The sequence below is a fragment of the Alosa pseudoharengus genome, unplaced genomic scaffold (genome assembly GCF_046254945.1).
Source record: "Alosa pseudoharengus isolate Yale_2024_CS ecotype anadromous, Long Island Sound unplaced genomic scaffold, YU_APseudo_1.1 YU_APseudo_1.1_scf_10, whole genome shotgun sequence".
Taxonomy (NCBI): Eukaryota; Metazoa; Chordata; class Actinopteri; order Clupeiformes; family Clupeidae; genus Alosa; species Alosa pseudoharengus.
Genome location: NW_027468565.1, coordinates 8,953,191 through 8,974,929, shown reverse-complemented (window position 1 = coordinate 8,974,929; position 21,739 = coordinate 8,953,191). Strand labels below are relative to the sequence as shown.

Below are 21,739 nucleotides of genomic sequence, written 5' to 3'. Positions count from 1 at the left end.
TGTTCTCACTGTTTCACAGATACATTCATGATACAAAAAAAGTCTGAATGGAGTTTCATCACTCTTGAGTCTCTCCTTGTGCAGTTGATGTTGGAGCACACCCAGGTAGCCGCTTGCTCTGAACCTGAGTGGACCCAGGTCTGACACAGCACTGCCACATCAGGACCAGCTGTCTCCCGCAGCCTGCTACAATAGCGGAAGTCTGATCCCCTAGTTCTTGGAGAGGAGAGAGAGGAGAGGGGGAGAGAGAGAGAGAGTGGGTGAGGGGCAGGTCTGCTGGAGGACCGCTAGCGGTGGGATGGAGGCACGAAGGGAGGGATAGAGGCCCTGCCACGGGGAGCATGTCGAGTGTTGCCTCAGTCCATGGAGATGAAGGTACGGCTTCCAGCAGAGAGGGCGAGAGGGAGAGAGAGCGCGTGCAATCAGAGACCAGCCCAAAGCAACAAATAACGCTGATGTGTCTCATTAACAGGAAACTCTCTCTCCCTCTCCCCTTTCCTGTCTCTCTCTCTCTCTCGCTCTTTGTGTGGGGAGAAAAAAGTACACATCAAGTTGTTTGTTATTTACACTAAACACAAACTAGTTTAGATATTTATACAATGAAATGCACCACTGGGAGAAAATCCAAGAGGCAAAAATAATTGTTTGATAGCTGTAACAGTGTAGCGTTCATTAGACACTTTTTAACGCTACTCTAGCTTGCAGTCCTAGTAATGTGAACAAGATCATTCTGTCTTAGACAGAGAACACATAATATGAGTGTCATGCTTAAATATTTACCTCATCCTGCTTGTTATAGAAGTTCACCTACAAAAAGAAATGACCAGCAACTATGTGTTTAGTCTTTCTCCTGGTTAAGACTAGTACTTACACTTATGTCTTTACCTTGCCGGATGATTTGTGTAGTGGGGGAGACAGAGAGGGAATGTTGCCATAGATACTCGGCTTACTGTTGAGATTTCCAGCTTCCCCCCCCCTCTATGTTGCTTCTATCTTGACTCTACAAAGGTGACAGACTGGAAGCCGGAGCAGCGAACGGAGGCGAGTGATCCTTCTCGTCTGCGTTGCCGTGGCGTTGAGCCTCATGAAAGGAAGCGCGCCCTGACAACACCAAAGGCCTGGAGACGCCCGCATCCCCCTCTCCTGCCATCCGCACACCAGGCGGGGTAGGGGCAGGGGCAGGGGTAGGGGTAGGAGTAGCGCCCCCGGAGAGAGTGGCAGGCGTGAAGACGAGCTGTCCTTCAGCGCCGTGCCAGCGAGGCCCCAGGGCTGTGAGGAGAAGCAGGGGGTCAGTATTTACCATACACACCCATCCAACACCACCCCCATCCATCCACCATACCAGCACACCCCCAACAGCCTTAATGAGCCCCAGTATTCAGCACACAGAGAGAGAGAGAAAGGGAGAGCATGAAAGAGAAAGAACTGGCTGAGGATTCCTTTGGTAAATATGAAATAATAATAATTAAAGAAATATTAATATAGCTCTGGCATGCTTCTCTCTCTCTCTCTCTCTCTCTGTTCTTCTCAGTCAGTCGCATGGAGGGGAAGAGGAGCAGCACTTGCAGGCTAGCCTGTAGGAACTTTCATTTCCAGCACAGGGCCGCCGGATGAAGCTCACACACACACACACACACACACACACACACACACACACACACACACACACACACTCCTCACTGCGGTCCCACACAGGACCTTCCTGGCCTGGTGTATAATTAAACACCCGGTGGCACAGTGCTCACTGGCAGCCAGGCAGGCCCCTGGCACTGGCAGAGTAAGCAGAAAAGAGACACAACATGAAAGAAAAGGGGAAAAAATCTGTCAAACCTTGCAACTAGAATTTTTAACCCCTTTCTTGTTGTCTTATCTTTCCTTCTCTCTCTATCCCTCTCTATCTCTCTCTCTCTCCCTCACTCCATCATTTTCTTTTCTAAGGCAAGTGTCATCCAACAGCTGCACATTTAAATTTTAATCGTTTGTGAGTGTGAGTGTGTGGGTTTGGTAGCGGTGCGCGCTGCAGAGCACTGGGGCACCAGCAGGAGCATCTCCCCAGCCTCCCTGGCACAGTCACTTACCCCCATACAGCATGTCATTACCACTTATATTATATATTAATGGAAGTGTTATTACATTATGTGTGCTTTGGTATTTTATGAAATGATTCATTTAATCATTAATCTCTCAATATATTTTGGTGGTTTGTCAATTTGTTTGTTGATTTTCTAAATGTATTATCACTACCACCTACTTTTTACATGGATTACCACTGCCATACAGTACTTGAATATAAAGAATTTGACTGGGCTGTTGACACAGTATACCACAGCTGGCCCAGATGAGGGTCTGATGCACTCCTGAGTCGGCCACTGTCCCCTCCCTCTCTGCTTAGCGTCGTCTTATTTACGATTCTCGACACTCCGTCCACCTCATTGTGTCATTACATTAATTAATCCAGGTTCATCAGTGATCCATACTCTCAGCTGATTGAGTCACTCTTCTCTCCAATTAGTTGCGGAAGTCGCAAATCCCCCTGCTCACCTCCGGGGGGGACGAAGTGGTATTAGTGGTCTTATTTGGATATCCTTGACCGTTTGGCATTTTAAAAACGTCAATCACTCACTCTCTGTGCCCCCCTGTTTACGGCGCGTTTCCTGCCTTTTTTCCTCCCCTTCGCCGGTGCCACCGTCGCTGACATTCATGGGGTTGCGGACCCATCGGGGTGATTAAGTGCTGGCGTTTGCCGTGGCAAATTGCATCATTTCAATTGAGGAGAGAGTCCCCCTTGGGTTTGGTGGAGGTCCCTATGGGCTCGCCTTGAACAGAACAGCATGTTGTACATCCACATAAAAAGGAAAAAATATGGGAGGTACTCTTCTCTTTATGACACAGAGATTAATCTGTCACTGCACCTCAGCATAAATCTCACACCTGCTTTGCAAAATACTGTTTTACCCTCCTTTACACTATATTTTATCTTTTATTGGCAATAAACATAAAACATCACAAAGGGGTAATGTTCTCATCAATATTATTACAAAATGATAATAAATTTGAAGGCTTATAAACTTTTGAGGGATTTCCTCCCAGGCCTCCGTCAAGAGGCACAGTGCATCTCAGGGGCGGATTTGAAACTGTCATATAAGTCTGTGTTTGTGCGCGCGTGGTGATGTGTGTGTGTGTGTGTCCAGTGGTGATGTGTGTGTGTGTCCAGTGGTGATGTGTGTGTGTCCAGTGGTGATTTGGGATATAAATAGTTTCCTCATTCCCAGTGTGACCTGCAATGTTAGTAGGTAAGATGCAGAGTAGTGGCACAGTGTGAACCAACAGAGTTGGTTAACGGCTGCTCAGTATTTAGATTCTCTAAGACTTGGCTTCAGTCCCCTGGCATTGCAGTGCAGCGTCTCACTTGTTTTGAAAATGTGACACCGTTGTGACATTAGGATTTCTAAATGAGAACGGGATGAGGGACAGGGGTGAGAGGGAGCAGGGTGGTGTCAGTAAAACACTCTCAGGTGGCACCCCTCCATCTCTCTCTCTCTCTGTCTTTTTCCATTCTCTTTCTCTGTCGTTTCTCTTTGCGAGATGAAGTGGGCCTTTTGGGGATGATCCTTTTGCGTTCCTGCACAGTGAGAACTGCATTGTCAACGATTTAGCGGATTCTTCTTCCTGAGAGACCACAAACTAAACAGCACAAGTACACAGTATAGAAAAGCTTGTTTCTAGTATGCAAATCATCCTTGCTGGAGGTAAAATTAACATTTTTAATTAAAAAATTAGCACCAAACAAACACAGCAAAACACACTAATGATTAAAACATCTAAATAAAGCCTCATCACTGGAAATAGGTGGCAACATGAATGGGGTGGGGGGACTTCCTTTATTGTTATTTTTTGTGGTTTCCTCTATAAAAGGTGTTTTAACAGGCTGTCTAGAATGAGTACTCACTGTTACAAAAACATTTAGTGGAACAGCACAATTAGGGTGAATAATACTAACTATGATTTTCTCTACTACCATCAACCATCTTTATTGAAACTATGCAACATGATATCAAACTATCACTGAAATCAACATGTTAGTATTCATTTTAATTATGGTCTGTTTGAGGCAAAGTTTATTATCTTGTAGGCCTAGGAACACACATGTTACTTGAAAGGAATCTACTACTGCTATGTGGAGTAAACAAGAGAAAGACATACTTTCATAATTTTCAGGGTAAAATAATAAGAATAATTACACTCATAATTAGAGCATGAGATTTGATCAAATATTTCACTGTGTGAGGGGAGGAAAAAATGAGGATGATCAGAGCAGTCACAGCAGGCAGCTGGGCTCTCGCCACGAGCAGCAAACACTGAAGCTGTGCCCGTGATGCTCTTGCGCCCTCTAGTGGTACTTGGTTCTCTCTACACTTACATTTAGCATTCTACTTCCACAGTATTGATATTAAGTCACATTGCCTTGCTGCCTTGCTGAACTGTGCAGCAGAGAACAAACCTTACGACACACTTACAGAATATTCAACATAGTTTATTTTCAAAACAAAAGCACATACAAAAGAGAAAACAAATAACTAGGTTACACAATTGTCAACTTGGTATGCCTGACGCCATGTTGAGTGATTCACATTCACACCAGTGACTGATTTCATTTGATCACTTCATCCAGTGTCCTTATTTAATACTATGATGAATGATGAATAATGGATGTGACCATCCTAATTTGACCAGTTGTCGATGGTTTTCTACAGTACATTGTGTAAAAGATGGATATTGGCTGCAGGTGTAGGTAAGCAACATTCGCATAACAGTTAGACTGGTCATCCTTCTAGATTTGGCAGAACTGGAATTGGATTGTATGGTCTACTTTAAGAGACATGATATAAGAGTTCAGAGATGGAGGGTAGAAACAGCTAGTAGCTCTGCTCTAGTCATCTCCTCCACACAGGGTCAGCAGGGCCCTCTGGTAGTCACCCTTAGTGTGTTCCTGGTGGGGGGCACAGGGAGTGTGTTAGTTCATTCAGAAACACTCATGGCCAGGGGTGCAGTGGTAAAATAAGAGGTGGATAAACTGTGATCACGGTGAAGTGGACAGCGCCATGCAGTATCGGATTTTTTAAAAAGGCATTCAGAACATGTTCAATGGTGGTGGAAGTTATTGTCCAATGTTTATAACAATACCAGTGGTATTAAATTGTTCCTAGAGTGTTGGTGAGTGTACATATTGTAAATGTGGATAATACAGTGTGATGTATTAATGTTAAAAGTTGCAATTGGTGAATAAACTCTTTTGAGAGGTGGATAAACTCTATTTCTGATTTTTTTAAGACACCAATTTGATGTAATTTTGTCAAGGTTTAGATGATGTTATTAATACAGTTTTATTGTGGTACCACAGTATGTATGTGGTATATAAAGTGATATAAAGAATCTGGAATGTGAAATGTATTTATCTCATGAATTCATCTCATCTGCATTGATGCAACTCTTAATTATCCTTTGCAAGTAGACACCCACTTGCTATACTTCTGTACACAATAGGACTTGGTGAACTGACATACTAGCTGATTGATAGACACTTATGTTTATCAATGCTCTCTTGAAATGACAGGGATGGTACTTACAGCGATGCTCTGGTACAGAGACTTGCCCTGCTGCTTCTTAAACTCAGAGCGGATCTTCATCAGGTCCACCTCGCATCTGGAGACCATGATTCTGGTCACGACTTTGTCCTTCGCCGATTTGCCCTGAGATAAGTTAAGAAAAGGAAAAAGAAGGGAGTTGGAAAAAGGCAGAGAAATGGCCTCATGAACAACTACTGCACCGTATGATGCAACCACAGTGTAAGCCATCTGCAACGTAAGCAGCAATATTATTCAAAGAGGGGGAACTGTACTTTTATGTTGGTTGTCTCTAACTTGGTATGAAAAAGAATAAAGTTTCACTGAAACAGAAAAATCTTTTTAGTTTGTTCTTAAAAAGTGCATGAAGTTGACTTACCTTCATGGCTTCGGCGAGTCTGCTGGCAAAGTATAGCTGTTTGTTTTCAAAACACTGAACTGGGGAAGAAATTGTGAAGGCATTAGGATATTAAACTGCCTTTCACAACCAGAGGTGTTCAATAGCTCTACAGACCAAAAGTATCCATGCAACCTTAAAAGTCTCTTTCAAAGAAAGCTGAGGGTCTCAAAGATACACCAACATTATGCAATAAAAATCACCTATTGTCTCAACACTACTATACATTTCTGAGCACATTAAGATAGCTCAGAGATTGTGACAGCAGAGCTAATTTGCAGGTTTGTGTCTGTCGAGGTGCAGACCTACCCAGTGTGAGGAAGGACTTCTCCAGGTCCCCCTTCACCTCCTTCCTGATGCTCTCCTGCATGTCATACGGGCTGTAGCTCTTGTACCTGTCAAACACTGTTACACACACACACACACACACACACACACACACCAAAGGGGGCAATTAGATATGATGTCTTTGCAGCATTCAGCATTCTAACCTGTCAGCTATACTGTAGAACAGGTTAGAAAATACTTTTCCACAAAGTAAATTTTCAAAAGACTATACGTTTTTCTCAGTCCAAATGTAACAATTCTGCCCTGTCTGTCATTCTTCAATGAAGAGCAGTTTGTAGTGTTGTGTTTTAGAGATATCTGTCTGATTCGGATGAATGTTATTCTAAAAATAGCCCAGAGACTGTTCTCAGCACTGCTCGTGCGTGGGTACCTTTCCGCAGGTGAGGGACACTCCTCTCAGACATGATGGAGATCCAGGTCTTCACATCAGTGCCTTTCCTCTTCACGCCCGCCTCGTACAGAGCCTGCACACAACAAGCCCAGAACGCAATTCATATAGATCTTAAAATATAGAGATGTTCTGCACCACACTACACTAATATGCACCTGCAGAATTTATTTATTACACTCAAACGCGTATCTCTATTTTTAAAAACCTCCTGAAGTTCCAACTCTTCCAAGAGCACCTCCTCTCCAAGCACTACTAACAACCGGATATGCGTAATCTAGCACTTGACCTTGACCCATGGTGACCCATGACCTTCTCCATCCTGACTATTCCTCTTCTTCTTGCCTTGCCTTAACTTTGCTTGAAGTGTTATTCTATACTACTAGTACTTATTGCTGCACTAACCTAGTCTCACTGTACCTTGATTGTTCCTTTTTTAAAGTGGCTTTTGATGAAAGTGTCATCTGAATGGCTAAATGTAATGTTAAATGTAAAAACTTATATTAATGGCTAGTGATGACATGTTAAATCGTTTTAAATTGAGTATACTGAAAAACTCCACCGTGTTCATTAAAAACATCATGGTTGAGCTATGAGGGACAAATTCTGTGAAATATAGGCTACTCAGAGACACAAAAGGAAGCCAATGATATTTCACTTACTCTGGCATCTTCATCGATCTTCTCGTAGTCTACCACAGTGCTTGGCTCATCTCTCTTGGCCTGTTTTGGAGATAAAGCGAATGCTGTTACACAGGTCTGAACAGCAGGTGATGATGTCTGCTGGAAAAGAGAGGCCAGGTGTGTCCTACCTCCACGAGGGCCAGCAGGAGTGCCCGGAACTCGCCTGACGTGTCTCCAGCCACATCCTTCTCCAGATCCTTCTTGAAAACTGTGAGGGTTTGATCGACACAACTTTTATCATTATTATTGTTAAAAAAAATCACCGTCCGTCTGTAAACGTCCCTTCAATGATTGATTTGCGCTGCGATTGTGTATTGTGCGCTGATAATCAGATATTATCGAGGACCAGATGAATCAACAAGCCTTACGTTCTTTGTAGACGCTCTTGATCTCCACAAGCTCTGCTCTGCTCCGGGAGCAGACGAGCTCAATCAGAGTCTCCTCATCGGTCCCGAGACCCTGCCAAGAGACATTAAAACCCCATCAGTCACGCCATTACACACATGGCCATCATGCTGCAGCGATCAGTGACAGAGATGATGGCCCATCATCTAACACGTCACACACAAGCCTGACTGATCTGATATCCATTTACACCATTTGCATCACAGATGCCCATTCACTTAACGTACAGTGAAGGCACATGTGAAACAGGAAATTAAATCTGGATAATTACACATTATAGGTTCTGGGTTTACATCTTTACTTAATGACAGATTAACATCTGCATATTTACTGACAGAAATTCCATGTGATTTTCAAAGCTGCATTGTGTCATGGGGTTGCTAACTGGTGACTGTTGTAATTTCTCACCTTGATGGATGATTTGATCTCAGTAGCGTCATACTGTGATGTGCTCTTCATAAGACCCAGGACCAATGCCTCCAGAGAGCCAGATAGCGCCCCCTTCAGGGCAGTGATCATATCCTGCACACACACACCATGCAAAGTTAAGGAAGTCTAGTAGCAGCAGCAGCAGCTTGCAAAGACCACTGTGCGAGTTTCATCATAGGACTCAAAGGGACTATGAAAACAAGCTTAGCCAAGCAAGAAAAGATTCAAATTGAGGCAATTCAAATTCAGTTTCCGCCATCTCTCTCTACCTTCTTGGCTCTCCTCTCATAAGCAAAGGCAATCTCTCGCCTTTGGTTGTATGTGCGTCTGGTCAGGATGTCGGTGATGGTCTGCTCGTCCACCCCTAAGACAGAGAGCAAAATGTTTGATGTCTAACATGATATGTAAGACTGGCATAAGATTTGCTCTGGTGTTTTCCTTTACAAAAGACATCATAAGCATTTCGCATCTGTGCTGTTTTGTTTTAAATGACTAATCATTGAAGCTTTGATTTCTATCCTGCAAGTGAAAGATCTCAAGTCATTCAGTTAAAAGTGTTTCTAACAATTCCACAAATATGTCTTCGCATCATTACACTTCAAACAACTTTGATAAAGCACATGTTAACATGATCAAAATCATTTCACAGGGCGCAGGGCTTGACCCCGTCGGCCATGTTTTGTTGATGTGTGCACAAATGCACAGTGTCTTTCCATATCAACCAGGGCCCTAATATAACCAGTGGAACATTACTGTGTCAGCGGCAGGCGGAGAGGGAGGATGCAGGCTGTAGCCAGTCATTAAGGCGTGGGCCAACGCCAAGCTCCCACTGCGGTCTCACGGCTTCCAGACAGGAAAAGTGACTCACTTGTACCAGCACAGTGAGATCAGCCGATGAAAACTTTACTCCGTCAGGCACCCAACTCAGCAGAGGATACACCCCGCTATTAAAAGCCCAACCGAAAAAAAGCCCATATTTAATCCAGTAGGAACTGACAGTAAAATGCTGTTTTTTGTTCAGGTTGGGGGGACTTCCAACTAAAAAACTCCAAGTAGATCCCCATTCCTAGTTTGTCTCATAGGTTCTTTCAGCAGTTAGCGGACATGCTAACTGAACAGTCAGTACTTTTCCTCTTACCCTTTGTTTTGATAGCGGTCTCAATTCTGGCAGCATCCTTGTCAGGGTCGAAGTCAGAGGCAGGAACCACAGTGGGGTAGGTGGGTTCAGCTCCCTGCACATGCACACAACAGAGCAGGAAGTCAGCTCTGAGTTCTTCAACTGTCTGAACTCATACATGTGTATGTCATTTCAGAGGATTGGCACTTTTTGTTCCTTTTTACATTTCTATCACAATCTATCACATAGATTGCAAAGACATGACTTGTGGCTACACAGAGAGGAACATTAGTGCTGCTTACCCCAATATTCAGGGTGAGCTGTCCCAGGAATTCAGATACCAGAGCCATGTTTCAAAGTTTCTGAAAGACAGTGAAAGAGAGAGAAAGAGAGAAGTTCACTTCACTACTAAAACACAACCACTTTTCACATTTTCTTCAGTCTGAAGTGACAAAGCATCACACCCCTTCTCCGCTAGGTCCCATGATGCCTCATTCGCAGTCGCCTGTTATGCAATTAGGTTTAAGGAAGCAAAGGTCCTATTAGTTCTGCGAGGGGGTGGTAGCTGCTTGAGGCAGTGTGTGTGCTAGGCAACCGTGAATTGATATTGTCTAGCAACAGTTTGGGATTCCATGAATCACATGTCATGTGTTCTTCATAGAAAATTCACATGAGTAAAACCAGACTTTAAAGGGAGGATTTATAACATTTGTCTTAGGGCAAAGAACAGGGAAAAATCACTCATGTTACTAAAATCCCCTTCTCTCTCTTTCAGGCACATTCTTTCCCCCCTGTTGGAAAAGATGAGTAATAGTTCATGAAGACATGCAACACGCTGAAATTTACTCTGCACACCGAGGCACTACACAGCTCTCTGTGTTTGGTATTTAACCTGACTGATTCAAGGCAGGTAAATGGACTACATCTTTCAGGAGGAGTGATAGCATCACACAGTGACCTGGCTGTGACACATATGAGGCAAATCTTAAGTAAACACATTTATCAGATTTAACAGATTTATCGCTCTGGGTTGGCTAATCCACAGGCATGGAGACACACCCAGTGAGAGGACAGAGGAGAAGAGAGGAGAGAAAGAAGAAAACGTCTCTGAAGCATGTGTATGTGTGAGAGAGAGAGAGAGAGAGAGAGAGAGAGAGAGAGAGAGAGAGAGAGAGAGAGAGAAAGAGAGAAAGGGAGATTTTTACGCCTAGGGGCAGAATGTTTCCATTTCCTCTCTTCTCTTTTCTTTTTTCATCCCATAAATCTTAAAATTTAAAACTTTTTCAAAGAGACTTTTAAGGGGTAACATGCGCTCTCTGAAAGTGGATTAGCTTATCCACAGAAGAGAGTTTAATCCACCCAATAACCACACTGCAAACCCAGCCTCAGGAAAAAATGATACTGCAACATTTCACAGTCATGTGCAATCTTGTGGTACAAGACACACACACACACACCAACTTTTTAGTCAGCACTTAATAGAGCAATGTAGTTCAGAAGAGTTGCAGAGGACAGGGGTAAAAAGTGTTTTCTGAGAGAGTTTGGCTTGGCTTACCTGAGTGTGCAGTCTGTGGAGAGAGGAGACTGAGTCCAGCAGTGAAGAGAGGAAGGGCTGTGGTGGGGACTAAATATCAGAGGAGGACCGTGCCGGCCACGACCACAGTGGGGCAGTCCCGCCTCTCAGGGACACACCCAGAAACACAGACAAACAAACACACGCACACACACACACACACACTGCTCCTGCCATGAGCCACCCTCTGGCTCCACCCTAGAGCAGAGAGAGTGATATAGGAATCTGATACTCTATTCATTCCATATCCAAACGTACAGCCTCTGGACCTCTGGATCTATTTTAATTTGTACCAACTGTAACTCCTGACATAAACCAGCAGCCTCTGAACAAAGTCAAGAATGGATATCCATAGCGCTGTTCTGAATCAGGGAAGGATTTAAAGGCTTCAACATGGATGCATCATGAAACTTTTCAAACTCAGAAACTTCAGAAACAATGGCATGGATTTTTCAGAAAACTGATTCAGGGCTCTGCATTTTTTCTTTGTGTTGATGGCAGAGTAAGCTAGGAAAAGTTATTGGACTGCAAACTTGTTACTGATTAGCAACTTACTATCCACCTGGGTGCAGCTTCCGCTGGCAAAGCACTAGCTTGTGATAACCATGAATGGAGCTGATATGGTTTATGAGGCTGCTATTGATTTGCCAGTCGAAAGAGTGGTCTTTCTTTCGACACTTTCACTCTATGCTGCTATGTGATTGAGAGTGCATATGCTACTGTTACCCTGGACAACTTAAGGTTTGGATGGAGGGGGGTCCAGATGATGCAGAGGCCTTGAAATAGATACCGAGTCATAAATGGACTCAATGTACACTATATAGACACAATTATTGGGACGCCATTGGAGTGGGATGTCATTGAAGTTCCTGGGTGTAATGGCGTCCCAATACTTTTGTCTGTATAGTGCATCTCAAAAATCTATGGTTACACTTCAAGGCCCCTGATGGACAACTATAATGGGTATACAGTATTTTATGAAATGATGCCTTTCACCTCTCTGTAAACTAACCCTAATGAATTTCTGTATTCTTGTCAACATATTGCAGACAGGTTCTAGGAGTGACTATCAAAACATGGTCCTCTTATAACACCAAACGTTATCCTGCTCCTACACCTTAATAGAGTTAAATGTATCCATCACTGTGAGGGAAAGAACTGGCCCACTAGGTAACCCTCCCAGTAAACACAGGAGGGTGCATTAAATATGGGAATAGTTTTACACACATTTGGTTTGTCCTATGCATGGCATCCAGTACATTTGCATTGACGAGTGGATATGTGCATAAGCTGCTAACAGTGAACAGCTTGATGCATTCAAACAGTTTCAGCTATAATTGCAAGACAGAACAAATAGGAAGATTCATGACAGGCTTAGGAGCTTCTACCCCCCCCCCCCCCCCCCCAAATCCCAGATTCCTCCTCTTTTCTTCAAAAGCTGATAATACACTCAGATGGCCTCTGAGTAGACTCTAATCACACACCAAATCAGATCAGATCAGAGCTTGCTTGGCTCATCTGATGAGCTCACTGATCAGATCAGAGTTCACTGAGCTTAGCGACAAGAGGAAAACACACAATTCCAAAAATAACTTACTTTATTATCATTACGGACATCTGTATCAAAATGCAGTGCATATGGTATCTTTTTACAAAATGACAAATAAAAAAACACATACTTCAATCTCCTTCTCTAAGTCTATTTCTTTATACAGCACTTCACACGTGTCAATTTAAGTGCAAGGGCTGAGACAGAGAAGTAAACAATGACTGTTGAGGTTTGCTTCGTCTTCCTCCTCCTTACTTGGGGCTCTGCTTGGCTTTGCTGTTCCCTGCCTGCTTCTTCTGCTTGGCAGCCTGCTTCTTCCTCCTCCTCTTCTGGGCCTTGGACAGGGGCTTGGACTGTTTCTGCTGGTTAGGGTGCCTGGGCCTTGCCGGACCCTGAGGGAAGCGACACAGAAACAGCTCAATGCTGGGTAGGATTTTTTGGCTAAAAATAGTAATTACGATTATTTTGGTCAATACTGAGATCACGATTAGTTACCATGATTACTCAATGATTCTGGAAATACGTTCCATTTTCGGAACTTTCAAAAACAAATGAGAAAATAAATGTAAATATATACAGCAGTATTAACAGTCACCACCGTAAAAGCAAAGATTTGAAATTGACATTCGATTTCGATTGATTGCACAGCCCTAATGGTGCACAGGTGAGGATGGATCACGATGACAAACCCAGACTAAAACCAGTGTTGGGAGGGTTACTTTCAAAACGTATTCCGTTACAGAATACAGAACACATGCCCAAAAATGGAATCTGTAACGTATTCCGTTACGTTACTCAATCTGAGTAACGTATTCTGAATACTTAGATTACTTTCGCATTGAATTGCATTTTATAAGTGTAGGAATGCGGCCATCAAATCCTGCTTAGGCCTACTAAACAGGCCTATTCTGGTGCGTTCTTCTGTTCCAAATGGCTGAAGTGTTAGGCCCACATAGGAGAATGTAAAGTCAACTAAGCCAAAGTCCTTTTAAGCAAGTCCCTCCACTGGGCGGCCATATACCAACGTTTTTTGGGCACTCATCGGGCACAGTCTTTGGGTCGAACTGCGCGTGCCAAGGCTTCACGACACCAATCTTGCTCCAGCGGCGAGATCACAACACATGATTGGCACGATGTCTTCACAACAAACCATATGATTGGCTCAATGTATTCACATCACACCACATGATTGGCTCAATGTATTCACATGTCGACGTTTTGCCAAGGAAGGGGTGGGATATGTGTAGACAACGGCCATATTGGCGTGACAAACTAGCCCCATGCATTTCTATGGAGTATTTTTTGAGTGCTGTGTCTCCTCATTAGAAAATCTCTGACTAAGCTACCTGATACAACTTTAGCAAATAGCAAGGTGACCACTAAAACTACAGCAGGGGACTAGGCTAATTAAAACAAACAAAATAAATAGGCTACTTTAAGGGCGTAGCCAGAAATTATAATTAAGGTGTGCCTGTGAGATTTTTCGGTGGCATCAACCCAGTAAGTGAGGGGCGCATATGACAGGTGGAACGCAAATGACCTGTAAATGTAAACACTATGGGCTACTGTATATAAGTGCTCTCAAAATGAACGTGATCGCGTAATGACAATCAAAAACCGCACGTTAAAATATGCTAGGCCTACTGGCAAGAATAATTCTTCAGATGCTGCACCATATAATTCATTTTAAAACGTAAATGTAGATCTAATTAGAAAAAATAATAATCCATTAAGCTATTTTAAGTTAGAATAAAAAACTTAGAATGCAGTGCACTGCCTATTTTAGAGATTGGTTTTATTGTAGGTCTAAATCAACACGTGAACTAGGCTTTGCTTAGCAAACTGTGTAACCGATTGGCCGAAGTAGCCTGAGCTATTAATACTTTGGAAAATATCCTTTGAACAGACATCAGGAACCACGATCAGTGAGGAACAGGAGTTACCTCCACTTACTTTACTCCTAATTTGCTGTGCAAACAGTCATTTCAGGGTCTCCGATGACGTGTCCATAATGCGCACTGGCTGCGTTTTGAGGCTAGTGAAAGACGGCGGGGCTTGGATTTAAACATGTAAACAATTTCATCATAGATTGCTTTCAGGAGCTTCTGGGAAATGGAGTTGCCTTAATTTATTTAGAGAGTGAACAAACTTATGAAACAGAGAAGTATCATCATGTAATCCATTGATTTCAACAATGTAACTGTATTCTAAATACCAACTATTTAACTTGTAACTGTATCGGAATACAGTTACTCATAATTTGTATTCTGAATACGTAACGCCGGTACATGTATTCCGTTACTCCCCAACACTGACTAAAACCAAACTACACAAATAACATGGACAAAAAAACGAGTTCTCTGTACAGTAGCTGTTCAAGTTTGTTTTGTTTTTTGTTTTGGTCTCACTGAAAGTCCATGCCTACTGGATACATAACCGTCAGATGTCCCTGCTCTGTCTACCAGCCTCTCTTCAACAGGACGCCTGCCTGTCAGTGCTGTAAGGGACCCTACTGTAGCAGTGAGGGAGGGTTACTGCTGATGCTCAGGTGCTGTGCCACATTTGATTGGACCTGATCTGATCCACAGGAAGCTGCTAACGAGGGGGCGTGACGGAGCAGCGGTAGTCCCACCACCTGAGAGTCCCGTCAGCCGATGTGAGTCCGTGTAGCTTTTGATAAACGCATCAGCAAAATACAGCAAATTGGTCAACTTTAAAAGAGGCCTTATGTCAAGCAGCTCTATGCTTTAAATAATCCCCATGAACCATGTGAGTAGAACTCCATAGGGGAGGAGGTGTGTGAGCATGTTAGTGGGTGTAATGAATGCTTCAGTGAGTGTAGGTGGGGGTTTGGCTTGTTGGCGACAGCTAAACAAAACAGTAACAGCACAATAGACGTTTGGGTGTGTTGTCTGTCGACTGTCCTTCAAAAGGTGAGAGCCACAGCAGAGACCCTACAGGCGTGTCAGACTGTAGTTCTCAAGGATGTTCCGGATTCCTGCCGTCTGCACACACCCAGGGGCAGTAGTCATCTCGCTGTGAGTAAGGCCTTAGTCCACACTCACACCTGAAACCACACACCTGAAACCCCACCACAGCCACTGTTCAAACAAAGCTTCACCTTTCTAGGCAAAGACTTATAAACTACTATTACCCAAATGAGTGAAAGCACACAGGAAAGCACACAGTGCAGACAGGCTCGTTGTGGTTTATCTGGCAGGCCAGTGGTAAGGTTTAGTTAGGTTTAGTTTCCAGAAGGTGCTGAGGAGACCATATCAACAACACCCTCCGTTGTCAAGAGCTTTCAATCCAACTGTCTGGTAAGCCCCAAAATGTACATGACTAATAAATCATACAATGACAGATGACGTGTCATCATCATGACCAGACAAAAAATAATGACCAGGTTGGCTGGCGATGACTCATGGGTAATCACTACTACATTTGGCCCTTTGGACCCTCATTATTGTGTTTCTGGTCTTTCACACAGTCTGAGTTAAGGCCAACCACAAGAGGTGAGCCAACAGGTGGTCACTCATTGTGTCCTCTCTGGTAGTGCTGAAACACAGTTTCATTTTGGGAAAGTAGTGACCATAGCACAATCCACTGTCTTGGGCAGGAGGTGGATGTTTGTGAGAATGCACACCAGGGTGTGTGTGTGTGTGTGTGTGTGTGTGTGTTTGTGTGTATCGGCATGGGAGTAAGGAGAGATGTGGAACTGATTGAGAGCACAAACCTTGTGTGTGTGTATGTGTGTGTGTGTGTGTGTGTGTGTGTGTGTGTGTGTGTGTGTGTGTGTGTGTGTGGATGGCCATGGGTCTTGTCTGGTGTTGCTGAGTGAGCTAAGTGTGTAGGTTACCGGTGAGTGACAGTGTATTTGTGCATGGTAAAGGCGTGGCTCACACATTCTAACCTTTAGACAGGCAACTCTGTTTCGGCTATCACTAAGGCATTCCTTAACGGCTAGCAACGTTACACAGTTCTTCATGTCAGACTTGGGCTTGGACCAACACACTCAACCTACAATTCAGTTTGCTTTAAGATAAGATAAGCTATTGTGCCATTGTGAGTACTCGTGCGTTCATTGGAACTACATAAGAAATGCCAAAGATGTCAAACTAGTTTGGTTTACAACTAGGGTTTCAAACCAGCCATGCAACCAGACCTGTAAAGTAGGTAAGGATTCCTTGGTGAGCCCGTAAGGTTTTGTCAAAGGAACAACATTACACCCGCATCAGCGTCTGCTTAGGTGTTTGTTTTTTTGGCCACTTTTCTCTTTTCTGTCTTCTGTTTGGGATACTCAGACCTAACATTTCAATGAGACTTGTCCCAGTTTCATGCACTGATCGAGCATCATTAGCAAGAGCAAGTGTCGCTTCTTAAAGCCCTCTGAATGCCTGAAGCTTAAAAGCCCCCAAACCCAAACCCCACTTCCTTTCTAGGGGAAGAAACCTGCAGCACAAAATCAGCTGAAACATGGTCTATAAAACGTGAGTGTGTGTGTGTGTGTGTGTGTGTGTGTGTGTGTGTGTGTGTGTGTGTGTGTGTGCGTGTGTGAGAAAACAACCAGGTAGTGTACCTGCTGTGGCTTCCGGTCCCGTTTGCGGGGGGAACAAGCATGATGTCTGTGTGTGTGTGTGTGTGTGTGTGTGTGTGTGTGTGTGTGTGTGTGTGTGTACTGCCTGGGCATCATACCTGCTGTGGGTTCCTGGCCTCGTGCAGGGGGAACGTGCATGGGACCCTGCCATGGTGCTTGTGGAAGGGCAGCAGGTGGTTGGGGTCCACTGGTACCCAGGGGACAGCGCTGGGGGTCCTGGCGGGGGGAGTCTGGCTGTAGGACGCCTGCAGGTCGTAGGGGCTGCGGGCCGAGGGCACCGCGTCACAGGCCTTCAGGATGGTAAAGTGGGGCATGCAGGATCTGTGGCTCAGCAGGTATCTCCCCTCTGCCAGTCTACAGTGGTACATTTACATTTACATTGGTAATATACATATGGTAGTATATATACTATACTTAATAGCAGGTAGAGTCGAAACAAATATGCTATTTGAGTCAAAAACATCATCGTCTGATAAATGATAAATGAAAAAAAGCATGTCCCCAAGGTGATGAGCTCAGTCCCTAAGAGATGGATAACATATTTTATGCAACAATTGGGTTCTATGGAACTATTATCCCTGGAAATTTCAACTCAGACTTTGCACAGCTAATAATAAAATCACTCCGCGATACAATGCGAAGATTCTATAACACTGTAGCATGTAGCAATAACCGTTAAATTAAAATTAAATTAAAGTTCTCATAATTTAAAAAAAGCCTTGGCAATTGGAGAAAAAATTGGAGATCGATTTCCCCAAAATAACTTTTCAGTTAATATATGAAATGTTGGATGACGAGGAGAAACAGACAGTCAAGCGAGAGGAGAGTGCATCTTCATCCAGATGTGTCCATTAGCGCAGAAGAACTGGACTGTATGGGAAAAGAGCTGGCACGAAAGCAACACCGTTAAGCAAACGTCATGGGCCGTTAACTGTTTTAACAGAAGAGAGAAATTCATTTAAAAACCATCGCCAAATCCGATCTCGGTGCAATAGGTTAGGCTACTGCAGGAATTTTATGCCACCATTAGAACAACCAAAGGGTAGCTATATGGGATCAGTAGCTATGCCGGGCTCAATCATTTCAGCCCGACACGTTCATTTAAAAACAGGATGAAAACGGCTGTCCTTATTTCACAATGTCTTTCAACGAAGACACGAAAAACCACAAAGACCAGTTGGAGAGGGATCTGGAATGTTGGTTACAGTTTGGTTTAGTTTGTGGTAGAATTGGTGTATGAAAGCAATATAGCACTCGTGATCATGGGATAGGTAATGGATATTCCCACGGCTGTTGTTGCCTGCACCACTCTGCCTCCGGCCTCGTGGCTACAGCCGAACAACACAACAATCCCACTCTCACTCATGCTATATTGGTTAAATGATGAAGGTTGCAGGCCGATTATGGGACAAGGTCTCTCTTTCTCTCTTAAATTTTGATGGAAACATGTTACTGGTAGTGGTGTAACAGTACACAAAAAGCATGGTTCGGTGTGTTCCTCAGTTTTCGGTTAATTTTTGGTATGGGAGGTGCAACGGAGATAGTATTTTGAAAAGGTGTCAAATGTTCTTTGACGTTAATTGACTAAACTGACATGCAGTAGGTTCAGCCGCTTAATATGTTTGAGTGGGAGCATAAATTTGAAACATGGTCCACGCACGCAAAAAATGCCCACTGTTGATTACTGTTAAAGACTGCATTTGGTACATTCGGTACACATCTGTATTGAACCTAACGTCCTGTACCTAAACGGTTCAGTACGAATCACACACCTTTACACCCCTTGCTACAGGTTTAGACAGGTCTGATCAAACACAGAACACTTTGCACTATTCATCCTTTCTGCACTGGTGGTTATGGCATTGACACACACACACACACACACACACACACACACACACACACACACACACACACACACACACACACACACACACACACAAATGAGTGTGTTCTGTCACCATGCTTGTATAAGGGTTGTATGCTGCTGTTGCTGGAGTGGATGCTGTTTTTTTCATGAGACGAAGGAATGTCACGCTGCGCTGTCTTGTGAAAGAGTGGGGTGACAGATGGGTGGTGCATTCTGAGCTCAAGGCCAGCAGATGATTGTGAAAGCTGCGTCTCTGACACAACCACTGTATGCACTCCTGTTCTGGCATGGAGAGTTTTTTTTATCAAATTCCAAATAATTCCAAAAAAACCCAGCTCCCACCCCATACACACATGGACTTACACCCTCTGCTTGCTTAAGATGTCTGTCTTGGGAGACAGAGAGAGAGAGAGAAAGAGAGAGAGAGTGTGTGTGTGTGAGAGAGAGAGTGTGTGTGTGAGAGAGATAGAGAGTGTGTGTGTGTGAGAGAGAGAGAGATAGTGTGTGTGTGTGTGAGAGAGAGAGAGAGAGAGAGAGAGAGACACACCATGCCACACCCAGCCAACAACAGGTGAGCGTCACAAAGGTTGCCGTGCTCTCCAGGCAACAAAAGTAGTCTCCAGGCAACACAAGAGATACAAAGTCACTAAGGAACTCCCCAAGACGTACAGTACGTATGTCAGTTACAACATCTCCACCACGTGACATTAGCTCTTTTAAACCAGCGGTGTCAGCAGTATGTTTGTGTTGGGGGAAATAGAAATAGATGAGCTCACCCAGTGACCTTTTTCAATACGTGGTGGAGGATGTTGAGGGATCGGGCTGGGCTGAGAAATATCAGGGGGAAGGGGAACATACACATAAACACATCAGACCATAAATGCCACAATTCCTTTCATACCACACAGTTTAACAAATATCACCTCATATTACATCTCTATTAAAGGTAAAGTTCACAATTCTGGTGTAATGTGTTGTTGATGCTTGAGGTCACAGCCAATCAACTGATACACCTTCCATTTGCGCTCTTGAAGGAACATATTGATTGGCTGAAATGGTCCATGTCTTAGTCAGACAGCTAGTGACAGTGGGGGCAATTTGCAAAATGCAAAAAAAAAAAAATGTTTAAGGACAAGAATGAGCAAGATGTTGATTATCTAACCATAACAACTAGTAAGTGAAGTCATTACATGTACGTCACAGTGTGATACAGATAACCCAGACAACTCTTGATATCCGTGCTATGTGAATGAGGCTGCACCAGCACATTACACGCCCAACCCAAGGGATACTCACTGGAAGTCACAGGAAATGCTCTGCATCCAATCAGATGGCAGCTCTTGCAGTTCCGCCAGCTTTGATGTGTGGGCATTGATACGGGCTAGAGAAACACACAGTAAAGACGAGAAGAGAGGGGGAGAGACAGAGAGAGAAAGAAAATTGATTAGCACACACAGTAATTATGGGATATGACCTTTTTCTCAGCATGCAGCAGAGAATACTCAAAATATCTCAATAGCAGATTATCCTCAAGGTTATCATTAAACCAATAAAACATGCAGGGGCAGATTCTAGGGTAGAGAACTGAGGGCTTCCTCAGTTGATCAAACACGCATCTCCACTTCCATCTTACAAGCCCCACGTCATCTGATGAGCCAACAATAACCATCCTGGACCTGTCGCTACCTGCCGAGTGATCTCACTGGGCTGTGAGAAAGTTCCACAGGAAGCTGCACTTTCATCATCTTCATCGCTCATCACCACACCCTGCCTGGAAACTTTGCCCCACACCAGAGAGGATAAACTTGGACTCCTGAACTAACCTCACTGTTCCAATTTCCAAAGAATGTCACCAATACAAACTGTTGAAAATATGTGCTGCTTTTAAGAGTCGGGAGTACCTTGTAAGTTTAGTCCCTACTACAGAACAAGGAACTGCCTGTGTGTATGAAATGTGCTATGTAAATAAACTTGCCTGGCCTTGCCTTTCCTAATGTTTGTATATACATGTACAAACAAGCATGACTTAGGCTGTTACGGCTACTCAGAAGACAAGATCATAGCCTGAGAACCGTTTGCAATGTCCCATAATAATGAAGGATGGGAGACTAAAAAACTCTTTTGGTCGGGAGATGCCCTGAGAGGCGCCTCTCTGCTAACCCAGACAGAAGAGGGAGACCCTGTGCGAGTCTCTTACTCAGCGCAATGGAATGACCAGTGCTGAAAGAGAGGGAGGGAGGGAGAGAGGGAGTGCGGAGGAGTGGACAGGAGTGGTGCCGTTTCCTGTAACACTCCAGCTGACCCGCACTGGACCGCTGCAGTTTGCGTTGCTGAACTCGCCTATCCACAGTGTCAAGCACGGGTCTCAGCCACGGGGCAGGCAGGACAGGATGGCCCAATGCAGTGTGGGAATTTGTCATTGGCTGCCTGGGGCGTCCATCACTTTGGTTGGTGCACATAAGTGAAAAAGAGCTTTCTGCTCATCTGACACACTCACTAAATTTGTTTGTGAGGACCATCTTATCTTTGGAACATATTTAAGGTTTTCTTTTCTGGAAAGGAGTCGTTGGTTTGACAAACTCAGTGGGACACTATTAACAAATAAATCATGGCCCACTTACGGAGTAATTAGTCAGGGTTGTCAAAGTGTCTTCAGTAAGAGCCACCATACTTGACAGTGAAGTACTGTACTTCAGTTATTACAATGGTCCGTTGTTATGTCAGATTTTCTTGTCCTGCATAGGATGTTTTCTGTGATT

The 21,739-nt window shown here is 43.9% G+C and overlaps 2 protein-coding genes across 2 annotated transcripts in view; both read right to left on the bottom strand.

Annotated features, from left to right (window-relative positions):
- Nucleotides 1-4,518: 4,518 nt before the first annotated feature.
- On the bottom strand, nt 4,519-11,013 carry LOC143099810 (annexin A2-A-like). Its single transcript, XM_076262732.1, has 13 exons — nt 10,947-11,013; nt 9,694-9,753; nt 9,413-9,506; nt 8,544-8,638; nt 8,254-8,367; nt 7,809-7,899; nt 7,569-7,648; nt 7,420-7,479; nt 6,740-6,833; nt 6,331-6,426; nt 6,004-6,062; nt 5,628-5,750; nt 4,519-4,990 (listed from the first exon to the last, which is right to left on the bottom strand). The coding sequence occupies exons 2-13, from the start codon at nt 9,739-9,741 to the stop codon at nt 4,931-4,933; spliced, it is 1,014 nt and encodes a 337-aa protein (XP_076118847.1). The 5' UTR covers nt 9,742-9,753; nt 10,947-11,013; the 3' UTR covers nt 4,519-4,930.
- Nucleotides 11,014-12,544: 1,531 nt separating this feature from the next.
- The window catches only part of ice2 (interactor of little elongator complex ELL subunit 2), a 19,795-nt gene continuing 10,600 nt past the window's right edge, over nt 12,545-21,739 (bottom strand). Inside the window, exons 12-15 of the mRNA XM_076262725.1 lie at nt 20,277-20,361; nt 19,757-19,807; nt 17,209-17,464; nt 12,545-12,905 (exon numbers count right to left, since the gene is read on the bottom strand). Coding sequence (XP_076118840.1) covers nt 12,765-12,905; nt 17,209-17,464; nt 19,757-19,807; nt 20,277-20,361 — 533 coding nt within the window. The 3' untranslated portion in view covers nt 12,545-12,764. The remainder of the gene's footprint in view (nt 12,906-17,208; nt 17,465-19,756; nt 19,808-20,276; nt 20,362-21,739) is intronic.

Bases quoted from the DNA above. Each gene is read 5' to 3' on its own strand.
- LOC143099810 (XM_076262732.1), bottom strand. From the start codon at position 9,741: ATGGCTCTGGTATCTGAATTCCTGGGACAGCTCACCCTGAATATTGGG. The intron at 8,639-9,412 runs GTAAGAGGAAAA...TCTCTGTCTTAG, and splicing joins GACCGCTATCAAAACAAAGG to GGGTGGACGAGCAGACCATC. The intron at 5,751-6,003 runs GTAAGTCAACTT...AACTTATCTCAG, and splicing joins GACTCGCCGAAGCCATGAAG to GGCAAATCGGCGAAGGACAA.